The 22,722-nt window shown below is 37.6% G+C and overlaps 1 protein-coding gene across 1 annotated transcript in view; it reads right to left on the bottom strand.

Annotated features, from left to right (window-relative positions):
* LOC115435847 (hyaluronan and proteoglycan link protein 2-like) overlaps positions 1-16,214 on the bottom strand; it is a 28,562-nt gene extending 12,348 nt beyond the window's left edge. The window contains exons 1-5 of the mRNA XM_030158457.1: positions 16,172-16,214; positions 12,522-12,878; positions 9,894-10,010; positions 9,614-9,796; positions 8,253-8,526 (exon numbers count right to left, since the gene is read on the bottom strand). Coding sequence (XP_030014317.1) covers positions 8,253-8,526; positions 9,614-9,796; positions 9,894-10,010; positions 12,522-12,878; positions 16,172-16,214 — 974 coding nt within the window. The remainder of the gene's footprint in view (positions 1-8,252; positions 8,527-9,613; positions 9,797-9,893; positions 10,011-12,521; positions 12,879-16,171) is intronic.
* Positions 16,215-22,722: the final 6,508 nt, after the last annotated feature.

Below are 22,722 nucleotides of genomic sequence, written 5' to 3'. Positions count from 1 at the left end.
AAATAAAAACATTTTTAATGCTGCTAATCTGATGTTTTCTCACATTTTGTCATAGTCTAATACTAGTAATAGAGATAATACGCAAAAAAAAAACCAAAACTTTTTGTTTGAGAGAATTAGGAGTTGATTTACATTCAAACATGTTAGTGCACATCAGGTTTATCAAGAACAGCAAAGTTACAGTCATGGTCTGACTGTCAGTGTAGATGGTGCATGAGCGTCCATTGTGTTGGTAGATTTCCTCTTAAGATCCAGTAAAGTGAAAATCTTTAGCTTTTTTACATTAAACGGTCATCTTGATTGGAAACTACATAATGCAACAGTTTTTTCAGATACATTTTTAAAATTATTTTCATTCATTTATTTTTTTAATGGACTGTCTTTTGCAACGAACAGCATTTTTTTTTTTTTTTTTTTTAATTAAAACTGTCAAACTTTAGTCCCTACAGAGGACAAAAATGCACTGCTGGGTCTCAGGAGGACATGGAATTAAAACAACTAAACCAATGAATATACAAGAGAACAGCTGGAGACTGTCTGTCCACTGTACTGACCACTATGCATGAAAGGGTTAAGTGAACAAATATGATCACTAAACTGAAGCAGATATGTCTGTGTTGGACGTTAATGGTTCTTATTGTGTTGTGCTTTTGTGTGAATACTGTCGATTCCATCAGTGACTGACGATAACTGGGCTCTTCTCATGTTGACGTGGGTCAGTGAAGGCATCATACTCACAGGTTCATTTAATGCACAGGTGTCAAACATGTGGCCCGGGGGCGAATCCGGCCCCTGGGATGAATTTGTGAAATCCAAAAATTACACTAAGATAATAACAGTCCTTTTAGTTCCGGTTCCACATTCAGACCAATTCAATCTAAAGTGGGCAGGATTCAGTCAAATATGATCATAATAATATAGAAATAATGACAACTTTAAATTTTTCTCTTTATAAATGTAAATATTTTCATGTAATTACACTAAAACAGGGCTGTCAAACTCATTTTAGTTCAGTTTCATATTCAGCCCAATTTGATCTCAAGCGAGCCAGACCAGTAAAATAATGACTTAATAACCTAGAAATAATGACAAATCCAAGTTTTTCTTTTTGTTTTAGTACAAAAAAAACCCTTTAAATTATGAAAATATTTCATTTTACAAAAAGATGTGAAAAACCTGAAAAAACAGAAATGTCATTTGAAAAATTAGTGCAATTTTAACAATATTCTGCCTCGATTTATTATTTATACATGTACATTTACACACAATGTTCCATAAACATTTGGTAACAGGCAGAATATTGTTCAAATTTCGGAGTTTGGAACTAAAATTTGAACAATTTCTACAATATTTCATCTCTTATTATGAACACAACTCCAGATCACAGTGGATCCATAAATGCACCAAACATTTAGTAACAGGCAGAATATTGTTCAAATTGCACATTTGGGGTTGTTCATCTTTGTTTTCATTTATGTATTTATTTGCATTTTATTGTGAAAGAATAGTTTTGTAAATGTAAATATTTTCACAGTGTAATCTTATTTTTTTCACTTAAAGTTTTTCCACATAATTTTTCACAAAGAAAATTTATCGTTGTCATTATTTCTGGGTTATTGTGTTGTTATTTTTACTGTAGATCACATTGGTCTGTATGTGGAACCTGAACCAAAAGGATCTGGACAACCTGGACTGTTCAGGTTCATTTTTGCACTTTCATCCCACGGGTCGGAATGGACCCTTTGGCGGGCCGGATTTGGCCCCCGGGCCGCATGTTTGACACCTGTGTACTACAACAAAGCATAATTTTGCAAAAAAATTTGAATTACGTGAACAAATATGAACAACCTGAAATGTCTAAAGAGAAATAAGAGCAATTTTAATAATATTCTACCTATTACTAAATGTTTTGTGTGTTTGTAGATCCACTGTGATCTGTAAATGATAATGTACATGTGGAAATGATAAACTGAGACAGAACAGTGTTAAAATTACACTGATTTTTTCAGTTTGTTCGTGTTATTCACATTGTTTGAAAGGAGAGTTTGTAGATGTAAACCTGTTCATAATGCAAATCTACTTTTTTTGCTCTAAAACAGAAAAGTTCGGAGTTGACATTATTTATATATTGTTATGGTATTATTTTCCTGGTTGGGCCCACTGCAGATCTAATTCAGCTGAATGTGGAACTGAACTAACATGAGTTTGACGGCCCTGGTTTCATGGATGAGCTCTGTTTCTACACTGATCCATCACAGAAGACTTCAGACACATTGTCAGTTATGTGTTGTTTGTCTGTTTATTTACATCAAGCTATTAAAAAAAAAGACAGAAAACCAATCTTAAACACAGGATTTACAACCAACATGATTTTTTAAACAACAGTATTTGAATCCATAAAGACTCAGCACTACTTTTACGGCAGTTCCCACATGAAATGTTCTCTATTTTTGACCTTTCTAAAGTGATTTATCACTTATTATAATATTTTCCTCTGTCTTTTCTGCCTTAACCCCATGTTGGCTACCTTCTGACCAAAACAATGCAGCATACGCATGAAGTCATCGCACGCGCAACAAAGGTGGAATCAAGAAGCAGAATCGTTAAACAGGCAGGCAAACGATTCCAAGGAATCAAGCTATTGGGATCCGGTTCTGAAGAAGAACCGGTTCTAGGTTCCCATCCCTAACTGTGACAGACTGTGACCCTGACGCTGAGCTCTGAGGTTTTCGTGGTTATTTTTCTGGGACATTTCTGTTGTTAATCTGCACATTCTGAAAAGCTGCACCATTTGGTCACACTGACTCTGTTTGCATGAACCCCATTCTACCACCGTTCTGAACAGGACCAGTCTCATGTCCTTTTCATATTCTGATTTAGACCTTTGGTGAGGTTAGGGTTAGAGCAGGGCTCTCCAACATGCGGCCCGGGGGCCAAATGCAGGCCGCCAAAGGTTCCAATCCAGCCCCTGGGATGTTTGTGCCAAGTGCAAAAATTCCACAGTCTTGAATTGAATTAAGCAAAAAAACTAAAAAAAAAATGCTTGAATTACGGAAAAAACCTTGTAATAATAATAATAATTAAAAAAATCTTAAATTAAGTAAAAAAAATCTTAAATTAAATTAGCAAAACATCTTGAATTAACAACTTCAAATTTTTGTCTTTGTTTTAGTGCAAAAAATAACATTAAATTCTGAAAATATTTACATTCACAAACTATCCTGTAACAATAAAATGTGAATAACCTGAACAAATATGAACAACCTGAAATGTCTGTATTAAATTCAGTCCAGTCTGAACTCTTTTCTTCCTGTTCCTCAGTGTTTAGTGTCTTTGTAGATCTGATCCAGAATGCACATGGAGAAATTATAAGTTGAGGCAGAATATTGTTAAAATTGCACTAGATTTTCTTACATTTCTTTTATTTAAATTTCAGTTTTTTTCAGGGTTTTGTTTGTTTGGATAGTTTATAAAAGTAAACATTTTCATAATTTAATTGTTTTTTTTTGTTTTTTTTGCACTAAAACAAAGACAAAAATTTGGAGTTGTCATTATTTATAGGTTATTAGGCTATTATTTTGACATTGGGCCTATAAATAACACACTCTTTAAATCTGTGTCTTTGTTTTAGTGCAAAAAATAACATTAAATTATGAAAAAATTTACATTTACAAACTATCCTGTACCAGTAAAATGTGAATAATCTGAACAAATATGAACAACCTGAAATGTCTAAAGAAAATTCAGCCCAGTTTGAACTCTTTCCTTCCTGTTCCTCAGTGTTTAGTGTCTTTGTAGATCTGATCCAGAATGCACATGGACTAATGATGAATTGGGGCAAAATATTGTTAAAATTGCACTTTTTTTTATTAAGAAATTTCAGTTTTTTCAGGTTATCCACATCTTTTTTGTTTGGATAGTTTATAAAAGTAAGTATTTTCATAATTTATTTATTTATTTTTTGCACTAAAACAACAAAAATTGTCAGTTGTCGTTATTTCTAGGTTATTCTGTTATTATTTTACTGGTCCGGCCCACTGCAGATCAAATGGGGCAGAATGTGGAACCTGACAAAACATGAGTTTGAGAGCCCTGTGTTAGAGTGAGGTGAGGATGTTGTGGACATGTACACAGCTGCAATTTCAAAAGTCCATCTAATCTGACTGTTATATTGCAGGTTTTTGACACAGACAAAGATCCTCTGATAAAATCAAATCCACATTTATGTTTAGAATGAAAACCATCTGCCCGTTAAACCAAAGGGTTTTGGTCACTGATATTAGTAGTAGCTGCTGTAGTGGGATGGTGTGAGTTCACCTTTGGTACTGGAATATTCATTATCTGTACATTCAGTCATTCATTCATTTTCATAGAAACAACTTATTAGTATTTTTTTTCTTTTTCAGAGTAAGGAAGGACACAAAGGTTTAGGGCACAGGTGTCAAACATGTGGCCCGGGGGCCAAAATCTGGCCCGCCAAAGGGTCCAGTCCGGTCCTTTGGAGGAATTTGTGAAATGCAAAAATTACACTAAAATATTAACAATCCTTTTAGTTCAGGTTCCACATTCAGACCAATTTCATCTAAAGTGGGCAGGACCAGTCAAATTTTATCCTAATAATATAGAAATAGTGAAAACTTTAAATGTTTCTCTTTGTAAATGTAAATATTTTCATGTATTTACACTAAAACAATGTATAATTTCACAAAAAATGTTAAGAACCTGAAATGTCTTAAGAGAAGCAAGTGGAATTTTACCAATATTCTGTCTGTTACTAAATGTTTTGTGTGTTTGTAGATCCACTGTGATCTGCAAGTTCTAATGTACATGTGGAAATGATAACTGAGACAGAATGTTGTTAAAATTACACTTATTTTTTCAGTTTGTTCATGTTATTCACATTGTTTGAAAGAATAGTTTGCAGATGTGAACCTGTTCAAAATGTAAATTTACTTTTTTCCGCTCTAAAACAGAGAAAAGTTTGGAGTTGACATTATTTATATGTTATTCTGTTATTATTTTCCTGGTTGGGCCCACTGCAGATCTAATTTAGCTGAATGTGGAACTGAACTGAAATGAGTTTGACAGCCCTGGTTTAGAGCACAGGTGTCAAACATATGGTCCGGGGGCCAAAACCGGCCCACCAAAGGTTTCAATCTGGCCCCTGGGATGACTTTGCAAAGTGCAAGCATCGAACTCAAAAATAATATCCTAATAACCTATAAATAATGACAACACCAATTTTTTCTCTTTGATTTAGTGCAAAAAACAAAATTATGAAAATGTGTATGTTAACAAACTATCCTTTAACAATAAAATGTGAATAACCTGAACAAATATGAACAACCTGAAATGTCTAAAGAAAATTAAGTGCAGTTTTAACAATATTTTGCCTGTTACTAAATGTTTTGTGCCTTTGTAGATGTGATCTGTAAATGCACATGTATAAATGATAAGTCGAGGCATAATACTGATAAAATTGTACTTATATTTCTTTACAAATTTCATTTTTCAGGTTATTCACATCCTTTTTGTTTGGATAGTTTGTAAATATTGGCATAATTTAATGTCATTTTTTGCACTAAAACACTTTGGAGTTGTCATTATTTATTGGTTATCATGTTATTATTTTACTGGTCCAGACCACTTCAGATTAAATTGGGCTGAATGTGGAACCTGAAAGAAAATGAGTTTGACACCCTTGGTTTAGGGTTAGAGTGTTAGGGTTTAGGGTTTAGGGTTTAGGGTTTAGGGTTTAGGGTTTAGGGTTTAGGGTTTAGGGCAGGGCTCTCAAACTCATGTTCTTTCAGGTTCCACATTCAGCCTGATTTGATCTCCAGTAAAATAAGAACAGAATAACCTAGAAATAATGACAACTCCAAATATTTGTCTCTGTTTTACAGAGGTGTGTAGTAACGCATTACATTTACTCTGTTACATTTACTTAAGTAACTTTTTACATAAATTGTACTTTTAAGCGTACTTTTAATACAACATACTTTTTACTTTTACTCAAGTATATTTAAGATGAAGAAACGCTACTTCTACTCTATTACACTGACGTACATTCCGCTCCTTACTTTTATTTTTGGTCATTTGTTAAAGCACGAACCATTTGTTTTGTTTTGTTTTGTTTTGTTAGAAAGACTTCTGCCAAAAACTCACGATTCACATGAGTTAAAGAAGTTAAAAGAAAATATGTTCAAAGATATCTAGGCTAACTGGTAAAAGTAAACAGAAAACCATGCACAGTATCTGCCTCCATAAAAGCAGACTAGATATTAATGTGATGGAACCAACAATGATTATTACCAGGTATATTTGTAACTAGCTGTAATGTTCCCATAGATATTTTCTATATTTTATTTTAACATTTCATTTATTAATTGTTGAATTTAAAAGAACAATAAATATAATGTTACTTCATTAAGTAATTTTTTACTTTAACTTGAGGAATTATTTGAATGACTTCTTTTTACTTGTATTTGAGTAATATTTTTCTAAAGTAACGGTACTTTTACTTGAGTATAATTCTTGGCTACTCTACCTATCTCTGCTGTTTTAGTGCAAAAACCCCATTAAATTATGAAAATACTTACTTTTATAAACTATCCAAACAAAAAGGATGTGAATAACCTGAAAAAAACTGAAATTTGTTAAGAAAAATCAGTGCAATTTTAACAATATTCTGCCTCAACTTCTCATTAGTCCATGTGCATTATGGATCAGATCTACAAAGACACTAAACACTGAGGAACAGGAAGAAAAGAGTTCAAATTCAGCTGAATTTTCTTTAGAACAGTGGTTCTTAACCTGGGTTCGATGGAACCCTAGGGGTTCGGTGAGTCAGTCTCAGGGGTTCGGCGGAGGTCAAGACACACACTGGACTCATTAGTCAGGTGTGTGTGTGTCGGGCTAGGTCCGTGTATGTAAACAAACGGCTTCGGAGACTCTTTCTCTGATTGACATCCAATATTTGTGGTGTATTGTTGTTGCTTATAGCACTACAACACATCTGGAAGTGTTTATAATCTCTTCCACTCGTCTGACGATGAATTATTTGAGTATTTTCCACATCGTTGTTATGACTTTTGCTACTTCCTGTTAACCACGGAGGCAGCCATGTGTAGCGTTTGTTTACATTTTTCGGTCATCGCACTGGTCAGTTACAATCATGTGACAAGTGACGCACCGTCGCGGATGGAGAAATCGTATTACGCTAAAGCTGAGCTAGTGCCGTAATAAAACAACGATCACAAAAATACTGAAGGAGTATAACGAGAACTTTTTTTTAATACATTACATGTAATTATCTTTTTTTATGTCAAAATTGCGTGGTTCGGAAAGTTCGGAGCGAGATGAAACGAAAACCGGGTTGACCTGACGGCCTACACATACATATACACAACAGCAGAAGTCACACTGATTTGCAGTAAATATTCATTATTATTGTAGCCTGATGGAAATTAGGTGATGGGTGTGTGTTAAAATGTTAAAAATGATAAATAGCATAAATACAATAAGTTCATTATTGGGATACATAAGGTTAAAAATTAAAACCATTTCAGTGTGGTAGTATTAAAAAAGGTCATGTCTTTGTGAAAAGGTATGTCATTTGTTGTAAGTTCATGCACTGTATTGGTTTTGTTCTTTGAACACAGTGATGTTAATGCACGGTTCATTTTGTGCACCAGTAAAACATATGCCTGTGTCTTGAATTTGAAAAAAATCATATATTTTTTAATAAAGAAGGGTTCGGTGAACGCGCATATGAAACTGGTGGGGTTCAGTACCTCCAACAAGGTTAAGAACCACTGCTTTAGACATTTCAGGTTGTTCAGATTTGTTCAGTTTATTCACATTTTATTGTTACAGGAGAGTTTATAAACGTAAATATTTTCAGACTTTAATGTTATTTTTTGCACTAAAACAAAGACAACAATTTGAAGTTGTTAAATCAAGATTTTTTTGTTAAATTTAATAATTTTTTGGCTTAATTCAAGATTTTTTTACTTAATTGAATTTCTTTTTGTTTGTTTTTTTGCTTAATTCAGTTCAAGACTGTGGAATTTTTGCACTTTGCAAAAACATCCCACGGGCCGGATTGGAACCTTTGGCGGGACTCATTTGGCCCCCGGGCCGCATGTTTGAGAGCCCTGGTTTAGGGTTAGAACATGCTGTGCATGTAGACACAGTCATGATGCTGACATACATGTGACATACATGTGTAAAATGTGTGTAGACATCTCTACCTATAACAGTACGCTCCATACACATGTGTCTTCTGGTCAGGGAATCCAAATGAGCGCACCCCCGCCTCAGGGACCCCCCCACAGCGTTCCCTGGGGTGGCTGATGGGAAAGCGGACACTCCCGTCTTTCAGCCAGCCCCCATCGCACTGGTCATAGCTGTGGAAACGCCAGGCGGAGTACAGCTGTCCGACTAAGGCCAGGTCAGCGCCCTGCTGTTCACAGGCACGTTGGGCTTGGACGAAGGAGAACGAGCCTGAGACGAAGAAGATGGAGCCTACGAGAGGACGAAACATGCAAGGAAACATGCACATGTACCAGGACCAAGGGTCGAATAGTTCTGGATTTTTCATTATAGTTTAGTTTTATTTAGTTTTGATTTTTTTTCTCTAATCCAGTTAGTTTTAATTCGTTTTTAGAGCAGGTTTGATAGTTTTTATTAGTTTTCGTTATTTTCTAAATGCTTAGTTTTAGTTTAGTCTTAGTATTAATTTTAGTTCAGTCGTCTCTTTTCTCTTCTTCTCTGTCGTCGTATTCAAGTAAATCCCAGACAGGACTCTGCTGCTTTCTCCCAACTTTCGTCTCCATGTTTCCAGGTAGAGTGGGGACCAGAAGACGACTGGAAACCACAAGTGAACACAAGTGACGGACCAAAAAGTGTCGTATGGTGCCGCTAGCTAAAATTGCTAGAACGACATAAATTGATTTCAAATCAATCCGACACTGACAAAGACGAAAACGAAGGGAATTTTTTCCATCATTTTTATACGTTTTAGTTAGTTTTATAAACACACAATACACTTTTACTTAGTTATTGTTTTTTTCTTTTAATTAAAATTTTTATTTATTTCAGTTAACAAAAATGTTTTTTCAGTTCTAGTTGTCATCATTTTGTTAGTTTTCGTTAACGATAATAATGGATTGGATTTATACAGCGCTTTTCTAGACACCCAAAGCGCTTTACATTATTGACCCATTACTCATTCGCTCTCACATTCTCCCTCTGGTGGTGGTAAACTACATCTGTAGCCACAGCCTACGGCCCCTCCGACCACCACCAAACATTCACACACCAGTGTGGGAGGCACTGGAGGCAGGGAGGGTGAAGTGTCTTGCCCAAGGACACAACAGACTGACTAGGATAGAGCAGGATTCGAACCACCAACCCTTCAGTTATTGGATGACCTGCCCTACCACATGAGCCACAGCCGCCCCAATAACCTTGGTTAAGGTTAGAGTTAGGGTTATTAGAAGCAGGGTTAAGGTTAACCTGGACTGGAACCCCACTGTAACACGATAACCCCCCCACACACACACACACACACACACACACACACACACACACACACAAGACCAAAACTTACCAGATGCCAGTGAGGTGAAGCAGAAAGCATCAAAGCGGTCGTGGTTTTTGTCTTTTGGTCCGTAACTGCGGATCCCAGGGAGCAGCGCCCCCCCACAGGCAGGTCGCAGTTGAATAATGGGGTAGTGAACGGTTCCATCCCGGAGCCAACCTGCGTTACACCAGTCCAGACCCTCGGTCCAGGCTGCGAACACAGCCTTCAGTCAACTCATCCACACACATGGGCATCATTTATGGTCAATATTTGTCATAATACATATAATGTATATTTGTTGGACTACCTCTGTACAGCTGATTGTATGAGGCTAAAGTTCCATCCTGTTCAGCACAAGCTTGTTTAGCCTCATGGAAAGTAAATCTGTAGCGTCCATTTTTACTCTGGTACGGGAACACGACTCCTAGAAGCAGAAAAAACCTGGTCAGGGTTTAGATTTCAACACATAATAGTTTTACCAAACCTCGTGTTTCCACAAATCACAGCAGTCCGTCGTGTAAAACACTGAGATTCAAGTCCTACAGCCCAGAGGTTGGGTCATGGCTGTGAAGATCTGAAGTGTGTGAGGTCCAGACCCTGTGGAACACCTTCAGAGGGTTAGGGTTAGAGACAGTAGAGCAGGGCTCTCAAACTCATGTTCGTTCAGGTTCCACATTCAGCCTGATTTGATCTCCAGTGGACAGGACCAGTAAAATAAGACAGAATAACCTAGAAATAATGACAACTGCAAATTTTTCTTTGTTTTACTGCAAAAAAAAACAAATAAATTATGAAAATACTTACTTTTATAAACTATCCAAACAAAAAAGATGTGAATAACCTGAAAAAAACTGAAATTTCTGAAGAAAAATCAGTGCAATTTTACCAATATTCTTCCTCCACTTCTCATTAGTCCATGTGCATTTTGGATCAGATCTACAAAGACACTAAACACTGAGGAACAGGAAGAAAAGAGTTCAAACTGGACTGAATTTTCTTTGGACATTTCAGGTTGTTCATATTTGTTCAGGTTATTCACATTTTATTGTTTCAGGATAGTTTGTAAATGTAAATATTTCATAATTTAAGGTTATTTTTTGCAGATAGACGACAGAAGACAAAAATTTGAAGTTTGTATTATTAATAGGCGTAATGTAATTTTTTTTTTTTTTCCACATCAAACCAAGAAGAAAATATGGAGTCATTATTTTTTGCAGGTTATTATTATTTTACTTGAGATCATATTGAACCTGAACTAAAATGAGTTCCACAGCCTTGACGGTGAAATTTTTGCACTTTGCAAATTCATCCCAGGGGCCGGATTGGAACCTTTGGTGCGATGCATTTGGCCCCCCAGGACGCATGTTTGAGACCCCTGGTGTAGAGACTCACATTAAAGCAGCCTACGAGAGGACGAAACATGCAATGAAACATGCACATGCACTAGGACTACCTGTGGGTCCAGGTTAGGGTTAGGGTTATAATACTTTTGGATTTTTCATTATAGTTTAGTTTTACTTAGTTCTGATGTTTTTTCCCTCTAATTCAGTTAGTTTTAATTCACTTTTACAGCAGGTTTGCTAGTTTTTATTTGTTTTCTTTTTTTGTGTAAATGCTTAGTTTTTTAGTTTCACTTTAACCTACTATAAAAATATAAAAGGACAAAAAACACAAAAAAAATATAAAATCCCATTTGAAAAATGTAAATAATTTATTGCATAAATAACACAAAGATGCTTAACAAACCTTTTCAAAGACTTTAAAAGTGAATATTGGTTCCAAATATTAGGCACAGAAAATTAAAATTGTAATAAATTAAAACTATACTCAAATATTTGACATAAAAACAGATCTTTACATAGGGTTTTTCCCCCTAAAAGTGCGGTAATCAAACACAGTTATCATGATAATTAGAATTTAAATGGTAATACTAAATGTCTGCAATTTTACCGCGGTTTATCATTTTACAGGTAATCGTTACATCCCTAGTCATAGCGATGCAGTTTGTTACTTCTGTGTCATCTGCTCAGACAGTCGTTGATAAACTCACTCGTTGTGTGTTGTCTTGTCAAGCTCACGCTGAATTTTTACGTCTGAACCTCCTCGACAAACCGTGGTGTAGTTTTACAGGCTGTCATCATGTGGATTAACCTACTGACATATTTACTGTCAACTTCTGCATCTGTTTTTTGTAAAACGGCGGGTCACAGAGATGACTCTGACCAATCAGTGGTCTGCAGTGTTCACACGTCACCTTTTAGGATCTGGTCCCCAGTCCTGGAACCTCGGCGGAGGTGAGACCAAAAAACTAGTACCAGGTACCAGATTCCAGGTCCTTTCTCGTAATGGAAACGCAAAAAGGCCGAGTCGAGCCGAGTTGAGGCGAGTTGAGCTGATACCACATAGTGTAAACCCTGCAAAAGATCTGACATTCCTGTAATGAATTTCATGCTGTGGACAAATGTTTTCACATATTGGAGGGATTTCCCCTTTGAACAAATAGAAGCTTTGACAGTATTCCCAGTGTTCCCAGTATTCCTAGTGGACCTGGTGTCATCTGTACACCTGAAATATAAAACATACTGTGGAGCGTTTCTGCCTCGACGCCATGTTGGCTACATTCTAAACAGAAGCGATGCAGCGTACGTGTGATGTCATCACGCATGTGCAACGAAGGTGGAATTCATAAGCAGACTCGTTAAGCAGGGAAACGATTCCAAGGAACTGAGCTACTGGGAACCGGTTCTTAAACAGAAGCGGTTCTCAATTCCCATCCCTCCATGACCCCACCACAGCTCCGTCCTGGAGGAGGTTAGTGGTGTGGAAGTCTGGTCCATGAAACCCTCTGTTCCCACACACAGACAAACCCTCGTCCTCTCATGTTTTTATTCCAGCTCATGTTCAGCCTACTGGAGCTGTTTTTGGCGATCGTTACCTTCAATGGTTAAAGTGACGTCCACGCTCTCGTCCTCGATGCCGTTGACCAGCTGACAGCGATACCCCCCGCCGTCTCCCAGCTCCAGATGGCTGAGCTGCAGGGAGGCGTCCATGGCGTGAGCTTTACGGAGGGAGGCGCGTGGTCCCAGAAGGCCATAGGTCTTAAAGGCACGGCTGTTTGATATCAGGACTATGTTCTCTGGGCCGGTTCGTTCCGGCTCCAGCTTGGTCCATTTGACTTTGTAATGGTGAGGTTTGGTTCTCAACATGCACGGCAGGGTGACGTTCTCCCCTCTTCGACCGCTGACCTCAGCGTACACGGGGGGTTCAATCAGATACTTGAGCTCTGTGGGTTCTGCAAGTAAACACAGGTTAAAGGTGGGGTGCCCCATGTTTTCCTGGAGCCCTTCACACCCCGATTACCAGAGGTTGTGCTAGACATTTTTATTGTCCGTCATTTTGACGGACAGGGTCGTAAAAATTCCCTCATAACATATTATTGTCCGTCATTTCAATTTTTTTTTATTTTTTACTGATAATGAGATATATTTAGTAATATTTAATGTTCAAAAACATCTCAATGATGCAGCAGCTGTAGTTGCTGCTGGCTGATAAGCCAACGTGATATCATGACTCGCATAATTATATACGCCACTTTTAACTGGTGTGTTATCTGTAGACATTATAAGCTTTACTTGTGTTTGTTCACACGGTGTCAAATCCCATGCACTGAGGGTTAGGGTTCAGGTTATATGAACCACAGATCTGAAAACAAATGGACATGCCATCAAATAACACATGAAAGGTAGAACATGCGTACATAGAACACACCAAATGAAAGAAGAACTGGAGGATTCCTTGCTTGTCCTTCATCCTTCACCGCATCAGTCCCTCTTTTTTGTTTATCAATGCCATCACATTTACTGGGCTTTAAAATAACTAAGGAGACTCAGCTGTCTGCGCAGTTTGTGCTAGCAAAGTAGCATCTGATTTTGGCTAAAGTCAGCGAAACAACGACACAAGACTGGACACTGACTCATTAATATGCACACTGACACCAACTGGACAGGGGGTCTACTACAGGTGGACTAACTGGACAGGGTCTACTACAGGTGGACTAACTGGACAGGGGGTCTACTACAGGTGGACTAACTGGACAGGGTCTACTACAGGTGGACTAACTGGACAGGGGGTCTACTACAGGTGGACTAACTGGACAGGGGGTCTACTACAGGTGGACTAACTGGACAGGGGGTCTACTACAGGTGGACTAACTGGACAGGACTAACTGGACAGGGTCTACTACAGGTGGACTAACTGGACAGGGGGTCTACTACAGGTGGACTAACTGGACAGGACTAACTGGACAGGGTCTACTACAGGTGGACTAACTGGACAGGGGTCTACTACAGGTGGACTAACTGGACGGGGGTCTACTACAGGTGGACTAACTGGACAGGGGGTCTACTACAGGTGGACTAACTGGACAGGGGGTCTACTACAGGTGGACTAACTGGACAGGGTCTACTACAGGTGGACTAACTGGACAGGGTCTACTACAGGTGGACTAACTGGACAGGGGGTCTACTACAGGTGAACCAGCGGTGAGTCATGTGACTGCAGTACTGCTGTTGTATTCAGTGTAGTTGTGAACCGTGGTGCTGTTGGTTCTATACAGGTGCTGTTGGTTCTATGCAGGTGCTGTTGGTTCTATGCAGGTGCTGTTGGTTCTATACAGGTGCTGTTGGTTCTATGCAGGTGCTGTTGGTTCTATGCAGGTGCTGTTGGTTCTATGCAGGTAGGAGGCTGTTATGGACTGTTTGATGACTGTTCACAGACAGACAGACCAACGATCCTGTGAACAGGTTCTGTCACAGTGTTGTGTGAAAACTTTCTTTGGTAGATTACCCTCAGTATTTTAATCTGTCAAAATGAAGGACGGCCTTCAGAATTTTTCTGTCACTCTTTAAAAAAATTCCGTCAATGACGGAATATTTTTGGTTAACGCGACCTCTGCCGATTACAACTAATTAATTAAGTGATCAACACACAAATAAAATAAATAAAAGCTGTATTAGTTATATTATTTATATTAGTTCTATTAGCTATATTAGTTACATTAGCTATATTAGTTATATTAGCTATATTAGCTGTATTAGTTCTATTAGCTATATTAGCTATATTAGCTATATTAGCGATATTAGTTATACTACCTATATTAGCTATATTAGTTCTATTAGCTATATTAGCTACATTAGTTATATTAGTTATATTAGCTAAATTAGTTATATTAGCTATATTAACTATATCAGTTATATTAGCTATATTAGTTATATTAGCTATATTAGTTATATTAGCTATATTAGCTGTATTAGTTCTATTAGCTATATTAGCTATATTAGTTCTATTAGCTATATTAGCTATATTAGTTCTATTAGCTATATTAGTTATATTAGCTACATTAGTTATATTAGTTATATTAACTATATTAGTTATATTAGCTACATTAGTTATATTAGTTATATTAGCTACATTAGTTAGTTATATTAGCTATATTAACTATATTAGTTATATTAGCTATATTAGTTATATTGGCTATATTAGCTATATTAGTTCTATTAGTTATGGACAAACATTAGGACAAAAATCTGAGACACATGTGGACAAACATCTGGGACATGTGGACAAACATCTGGGACACATATGGACAAACATCTGGGACCAAAGGCAGATGCTGCTGCTTTAAGAGTTTCACAAACTTTAGAAAATGGAGGAACTGCACAGAGGCTTATTACAGCGTTAGTTTGAACTAAAACGTCAACAAACTGGACTAAGGATAAAACCCATTTAAAAAGAATGATGAACAATAAAAGATGAAGTTAATCAGAATACGAACAACTTTGTTTTGGGTTTCCTCCAAATGTTGTGGTTCATGTTGTATATGTGTAAACTAGAAATACCACATATACAGGTTTTCTTTTATTCCACCCTTTTTAATTCATAAAAACAGACCTTTCCTCATAATAGTTGAATAAAACTATCTGATGCATTCTAAACTCACTAAAACCAAACAAATAAAAACTGTACAAAGGTTGTACATAGTATAGTTTGGAAATTTTAGCAAATTTCAATATTATAATAATATAATACAATATATTAATTTAATATATAACATATAATAATGTCCATTTCATTGTGCAGATTCTAAACTATTGCACTGTTCCTCTGAGGACACTCCTCTTTATTCAGATAAAAGTCTTAGTTGTTCTTTCCTCTGAGTTGGAATATGTTCAGCGTGTTTTGGACTAAAGTCAGACAGTATTTACATCTAAACTGCAAAGAAGTACAAATATTTCTAATCCTACATTAAATCCAACCCGTCCAGTAAACTGAGCTGAAACAAACCAAAGGCATTGGAAGACTGTACCTTGTGTTCCAGGAATAACCCAGGACCAGGACCTGGACCAGGACCAGGGACCAGGAGGAGCAGCTCATTATAAACAGAAGAATCCCAGAGGAGTCATGATGGCAGGAGTCCTGTGTCCGCTCCTGCTGTCCGTCCCACAGACACAGGACGGACGGTGTTAGACACAAGGACTGTTTGTGTCTGCGTCTGTCAAACCCACAGGACGTCACTTCTGTTCTTACCTGTGAGGACGACGACGACAGGCACCAGAGGGTCCAGAGCCATGTGATCATCCTCCTGCCCCGTCCCTCATGTGGACGGGGCTTTGTCCGACCACCAAACCCCTGTAGAATCTGTCCGACCATTCCGTCTGTCTGTTCCTGCCTCCTCTGCTCATATGGGTCTGTCTGTCTGGACTAGTGTGTGCTGCTTTGGTCCGTCTGTCCCTGCTTCACCTCTGCACCAGCATATGTATATCTATCTATCTATCTATCTATCTATCTATATATATATCTATATATATATATATATATATAAATGTATTTATTTATTATTTATTTATTTCTATATATGTAGCAGGTTTGATTCTGACATTGGTGTGAGTGACAAGGCAGCACTCCTGAAAGTTGATCATAATTTCACGTCATGCAGAGCTGATCAAACAAGCAAACAATCATAGTCAGTCAGTTCCAGCCATTTTGGCACCCTAGGCTGAGGTGTGAATTTGGTGCCCGCCCCCCCCCAAACAACACACACATGCACACAAACACACATACATATGGGGGGGGGCACAAAGAGGAGATACATGAAGCATGAGAGGAGATGCACAAAGCAGCCAGCAGTAAACCACATAGAAACATTTATAAATCAGACAGAAACATGTACAAACCAGTTCAGCAGTAACCCACACACAGATCTCTCATCTCTTATTCATCTACAGTTCCATTATTAGCCAACTTTGCTTCATTTCAGTTCAGCTAGCTGTTACTAGCAACATCAAATGTTTGTTAACATTATAAAAGTTTACATCCCTCTGTAATTGGATTACTTTTCTGCCTCCTCTTCTCTCTCTTCTAAACTGTGCAGCTCAGGCCTGAAGGCCTTTTCATGGTTGATAAACTCTCCATCCTTACCTGGATGTTTAGTTCTACACCTGTCTGACTGTCATTCAGCTCCACTGTCTCTGTACTTCTGCACATGCTCAGTGAGCACCGGTCTGGGAGAGTTCACACTGAGAAATTACAGGGGGGGGGGGTTGTTTTGTTTTTTTTTTTTACTCTCATTTCTTTATTTTTAAGACAATTAATGATAAATGATCTGTTATCAGTTATCAGCCTATGCCATGAACCGGCCCTGCACACACAGACACACATACCACACACATGCAAACAGACACATGTACAAATGTACATGTAAATGACACCTCTGATATTCAAACCCGTCTAGCTGACCGTGACCCAGGCAGAACATATGCAACATGCTGACAACTTACGCTAAGCGGCTGGAGATACGAACTGTCTCCTGTCCAGTCCAACTTTTTTTTTTTTTCCTGTCCCACTAGTGGGTAACTGTAGCTTTTACAAGTAGTGGAGTAACAGCGGGGGACGGCCAATCCCATGTACCATAGTAAAACCGCAGAGCCAATCGGAGAGTGATAATTAGGTTAGAGGCGGAACTTCTAGCAGAACCGACTATTAACCCTTTGTGTGCCATATTCATTGAGTTAACACTACAGACAGCGGTGTGGATTGGTAGGGACAACACAGGAGTGGATGGATATTGGCAGGGACGTTGTCCCTAACATCCCGTTATGCAATTTCTATGCCCCTGATAGATATATATATATAGTATATATATAATATTATATATATATATATATATATATATTGGTATTAGAGCAGTTCTGAGAAATGTAGACATTTGTAACTGTCCAGTTTGGTTCCTACAGTGAGGAACAGTCCCATCTCACATTCAATATCTGGGTAAGTTGATCAGACCAATATTTTGGTAGCTAGTCATTTTAATCCAATATCCTTACAATCACGTTGCTATGGACAGAACGCTGTAGCGGTGACTGCTGGACAAATGCAGTACAACATGCACGAATACACAACAGCATAAAAACGACCACATCTAGAACCTGTGGATCCACACAGGTCAACGCACTAGTATGTTTATATGTATATGTATTTATTTTTCTGTTTTTTGTTGTATTGTTAATTTATTTCTGCTACTTCTTATTTTACTTGAATGGAGCGACAATAACACCCAATAATTTCCCCTGGTATTGATAAAGGATTCTGATTCTGGTTCTGATGCTGATGCCCCTGTCCTCTGGGCTAAGGCGTCCCCTTCACATGTCTGCCTTATATCCTTTTTAATAGAAAGGACATTCTTTTGTCCTGTGTTTTTGTTTAAATGAGGTGTTATTCATCTTTTACAGTTTCCCTCTTATTTTGGGTGTTTTTACTTCGTTTCCAGCTCATACATAGTTTTGCATGGTCACAAACATCCATACTGACTCTTTGCACTGACGTCACAGTTATCACGTGACTAGGGGTTCAGCGCCGTGGTGGACGGCAAAAGCGACAACAAACGAATGAGCGACAGATTATGTCTACCAGCACTGAAAATAAAGTTTTGGAGTTGTCCTTCGAAAGTGACTCACCTTACTGGATGGCACAAAGAACACCATTTGGAGAAGCTAGCGATAGCAGGGCTAGCTACAGACCCATACCTTCTGCCTCCTGATGTGTTACAGATTTGGCAAAATCCTCCAGTCTACCGGAGTTTAAAGCACACGATCTGTTCCATTCTGTTCTAAATGCAGTGTCCCCATACACAGGTGTGATCTAAAGCAGACTACACTCTGGATGATCCCAGTTCTTAGTCCCAGGTTCGATTCCCCAGTCGCTGTACTGCGCTCACGGCAGAGGAATGGATCTCATAATGGTAAAGGTCAGATACAGCTAAACGTTAGCTAGCTAGCTGTGTATGTTTTGAACATGTTCCTCATCATGCCATCCAAACTCAAACAGACTGGAACCAAAAGCAGCTCTAATGAACCAACACTGTGTAATAATGTTAGTGTGTGTCCTCAGTATCCTACAGTATTAGCTCTGTGTTAGAACATGACTCTAGGTGTGGACCCAAATGCAGCGAGACTCCAGGTTCAGTGGTCAAAAAAAAGGATTTATTTTACAAAAACCAAAAGCACAAAAAGGATAACAAAAAGAGAAGCACAACATGCTCTACAAAAACCTGAGAAAACTCTAATAAACTAAAAGAGAAGTACAACGTACTCTATAAGGTCTACAAAGCCTGAGAGGATTAAACAAGGAGCAAGATTCAAAAATACTTAAGCATGAGCCGTTCTTCACAAGATCACAGATTCGACGCACTGACAAGAGACAAAGGGAGCAGGGAGAATATATAAGGGAGGCAGGGATCAAAACAGGTGTGGGACAATAACGAGAGAGACACCAGGTGCAAACAATGAAGGGAAAGGGAAGACAGAGACAAGACTGAGAGAGTGCAGACAGAACAGGAAGGAGACTACTATCACTGAAATAAAACAGGAAAAGACAAAAACCCACAACTAAATCAACATAAAGGACGACGCATGACACTCTGCTGTTGAAGTGTCTGCTGTTCTACTGTCTACACACAGTCATATGTACAGTTCCACCACTAGAACATATGGAACAGCATCAGGACAAGAACAGTATTTATAGAACATAGTGGAGCTGGTCCAAAGGCAGACACTAGAACAACAGAGCTGATACTGAAGGAACTGATGACACACACTGGAACACAGTGGATCATAGGAGTTAACCCCAGTCTACCACCTAGCTAACATTAGGTGGAGCTAATGCTAATGCTGTGGACCCAACAGAGGCTGTCTATTCTGTAGTATCAGGTCCATCAGATCCAGGCTGTCTGGAACCAGCTGAAACCATGGATGGAACTGTTGTGTGCAAACACTGGACGTGGAAGCAGGGTTAAAAAAATGAACAAAAACCAGAACGTTCAGATCAAATTCTATATTAGCCGGTTTGCCGTCCAGTGTGCAGTCCGGTACTTCCGCCGTCCATCATGGCGCTCGTTTGTGGCGTAAACAGAGCGTGACATAATGTGCAAAGGGTCAATATTTTCATGTACATATTCTTTTTCATATTGTTGTCGTCTTGTTGTCATTTGATGTGGTTTTTGTCCTGTTGCTTTGGTCCGTCCTGTAGAACATGCACCAGTACAGAGTTACTATGTGTGAGTGTTGGATTGAAATCAGTCTTGGATTTGACTCATACTGAGACTAAAATGATACTAAATGAAACTATTGGACGACTCCCCTCAAATGCATTAAAACTGAAGTAAATGCAGTGAATGTGTTGAACTCATAAGTCCAAACAGACGTGTGTTTGACCATGGAGTCAAAGGCTGATTCAGTTGTTGTTCATGTGTCCATCCATAAACAGGACGGTTCCGTGCTGACTGTAGTTCGGTTCCGTATTGTACTGGACTGAACCCAGAGTGATGAGCCGCCGCTGAAGCCGCTGGACAACGAGCCTCTGTGTGTTGGAGTGTTTCCCAGAAGGCCGAGGGAAAAAACAGGACTGTGGTGTGCATTCAACCGTCCCACTGTTCAGGGGGCGGAGCCAGAGGACGCCCGTCCCTCTGCTCGGACAGACCAGGACACAAGGGACACTTTGTGAACGCCGAGGTCTTCACACAGAGACAATAACACCCGAACACTGACGGAAACAACAGCCAACAACGGGTTCTTCTGTTTGTGTTTGGGCTCATTCTCATTTGTCTGCTTTTCAAAGGACGCCTTTCATGTTTTCAATTAGTATTCACAAAAACACCTTCTATCTATCTATCTATCTATCTATCTATCTATCTATCTATCTATCTATCTATCTATCTATCTATCTATCTATCTATCTATCTATCTATCTATCTATCTATCTATCTACTTTATTCTATTCTGTTCTGTTGTATTCTATCTATTCAATTCTGTTCTACTTTTTTCTATTCTATTCTATTCTGTTCTGTTCTTTTCTATTCTGCCTTATTCTATTCTGTTCTGTTCTATTCTATTCTATTCTGTTCTGTTCTACTTTATTCTGTTCTGTTCTATTCTACTTTATTCTATTCTGTTCTACTTTATTCTATTCTATTCTACTTTATTCTCTTCTATTCTATTCTGTTCTATTCTACTTTATTCTATTCTGTTCTACTTTGTTCTATTCTGTTCTGTTCTATTCTACTTTATTCTCTTCTATTCTATTCTACTTTCTGTTCTATTCTATTATGTTCTGTTCTACTTTATTCTATTCTATTCTGTTCTATTCTACTTTATTCTCTTCTGTTCTATTCTATTCTATTCTACTTTATTCTATTCTGTTCTATTCTACTTTATTCTATTCTATTCTGTTTTGTTCTATTCTATTCTACTTTATTCTATTCTGTTCTACTTTATTCTATTCTATTCTGTTCTATTCTACTTTATTCTGTTCTATTCTATTCTATTCTATTCTACTTTATTCTGTTCTATTCTATTCTATTCTGTTCTATTCTATTCTATTCTACTTTATTCTGTTCTGTTCTATTCTATTCTATTCTACTTTATTCTGTTCTATTCTGTTCTATTCTACTTTATTCTCTTCTGTTCTATTCTATTCTATTCTACTTTATTCTGTTCTGTTCTATTCTATTCTACTTTATTCTATTCTATTCTGTTCTATTCTATTCTACTTTATTCTGTTCTATTCTATTCTGTTCTGTTCTATTCTATTCTATTCTACTTTATTCTATTCTATTCTACTTTATTCTGTTCTATTCTATTCTATTCTATTCTATTCTATTCTATTCTATTCTATTCTATTCTATTCTATTCTACTTTATTATGTTCTATTCTATTCTATTCTACTTTATTCTATTCTATTCTATTCTATTCTATTCTATTCTATTCTATTCTATTCTATTCTATTCTATTCTAACTCACAGTCATATAGTTTGTTTGTTCCATTGTCTTGGTTCTATCTCCGTATATTAAAGGTCTGTAAGTCCGTCTGATTGGCTCAGATTGGGGGTTCTGGACCACTTTGGACTCCAGTGACTCACCGCTCCAGTCGTGGTGTTGGGGTCATGAAGGGTCAAACACTCTGCTGCGCTGAAGTCGGCCCACCCCGACCTCTGCTGTGAGGGCTGACTGTGCTCCTGACGATGCTGTAACGTAGGGTTAATGTCAGATCTGCTGTTCTAAAACTGGACGGTCCAACTCATGTTAGTTCAGGTTCAACATTCAGCTGAATTTAACCTGCAGTGAGTCCAACCAGTCAAATAAGAACACAATAACATAGAAATAATGTCAACTCCAAACTTTCATCTGTGTTTTAGAGTGAAAAAGTAAAATTTCACTATGAAAATGTTTACATCTACAAACTATGCTTTAAAAAAATGTGAATAATATGAACAAATGAGTGGAAAAATATAAGTGTAATTTTAACAGTATTCTGTTTCAGTTTATCATTTATACATATATTCTATTCTATTCTATTCTATTCTGTTTATCATTTACACATGTTGATTTTAATGTACAGATACAGTGGATCTACAAATACACACAATATTTAATAACAGGCAGAATATTAGTACAATTACACTGATTTCTATGTAGATATTTCAGGTTGTTCATATTTGTTTATGGTATTCACATTTTCTGTAAAATTATACTTTGTTTAGTGTAAATACATGAAAATATTTACATTTACAAAGAGAAAAATTTGGA

Source organism: Sphaeramia orbicularis, chromosome 16 (genome assembly GCF_902148855.1).
Source record: "Sphaeramia orbicularis chromosome 16, fSphaOr1.1, whole genome shotgun sequence".
Classification (NCBI taxonomy): domain Eukaryota; kingdom Metazoa; phylum Chordata; class Actinopteri; order Kurtiformes; family Apogonidae; genus Sphaeramia; species Sphaeramia orbicularis.
The sequence above is the reverse complement of the archived record's forward strand: the minus strand, read 5'-3'. Positions and strand labels throughout refer to the sequence as shown.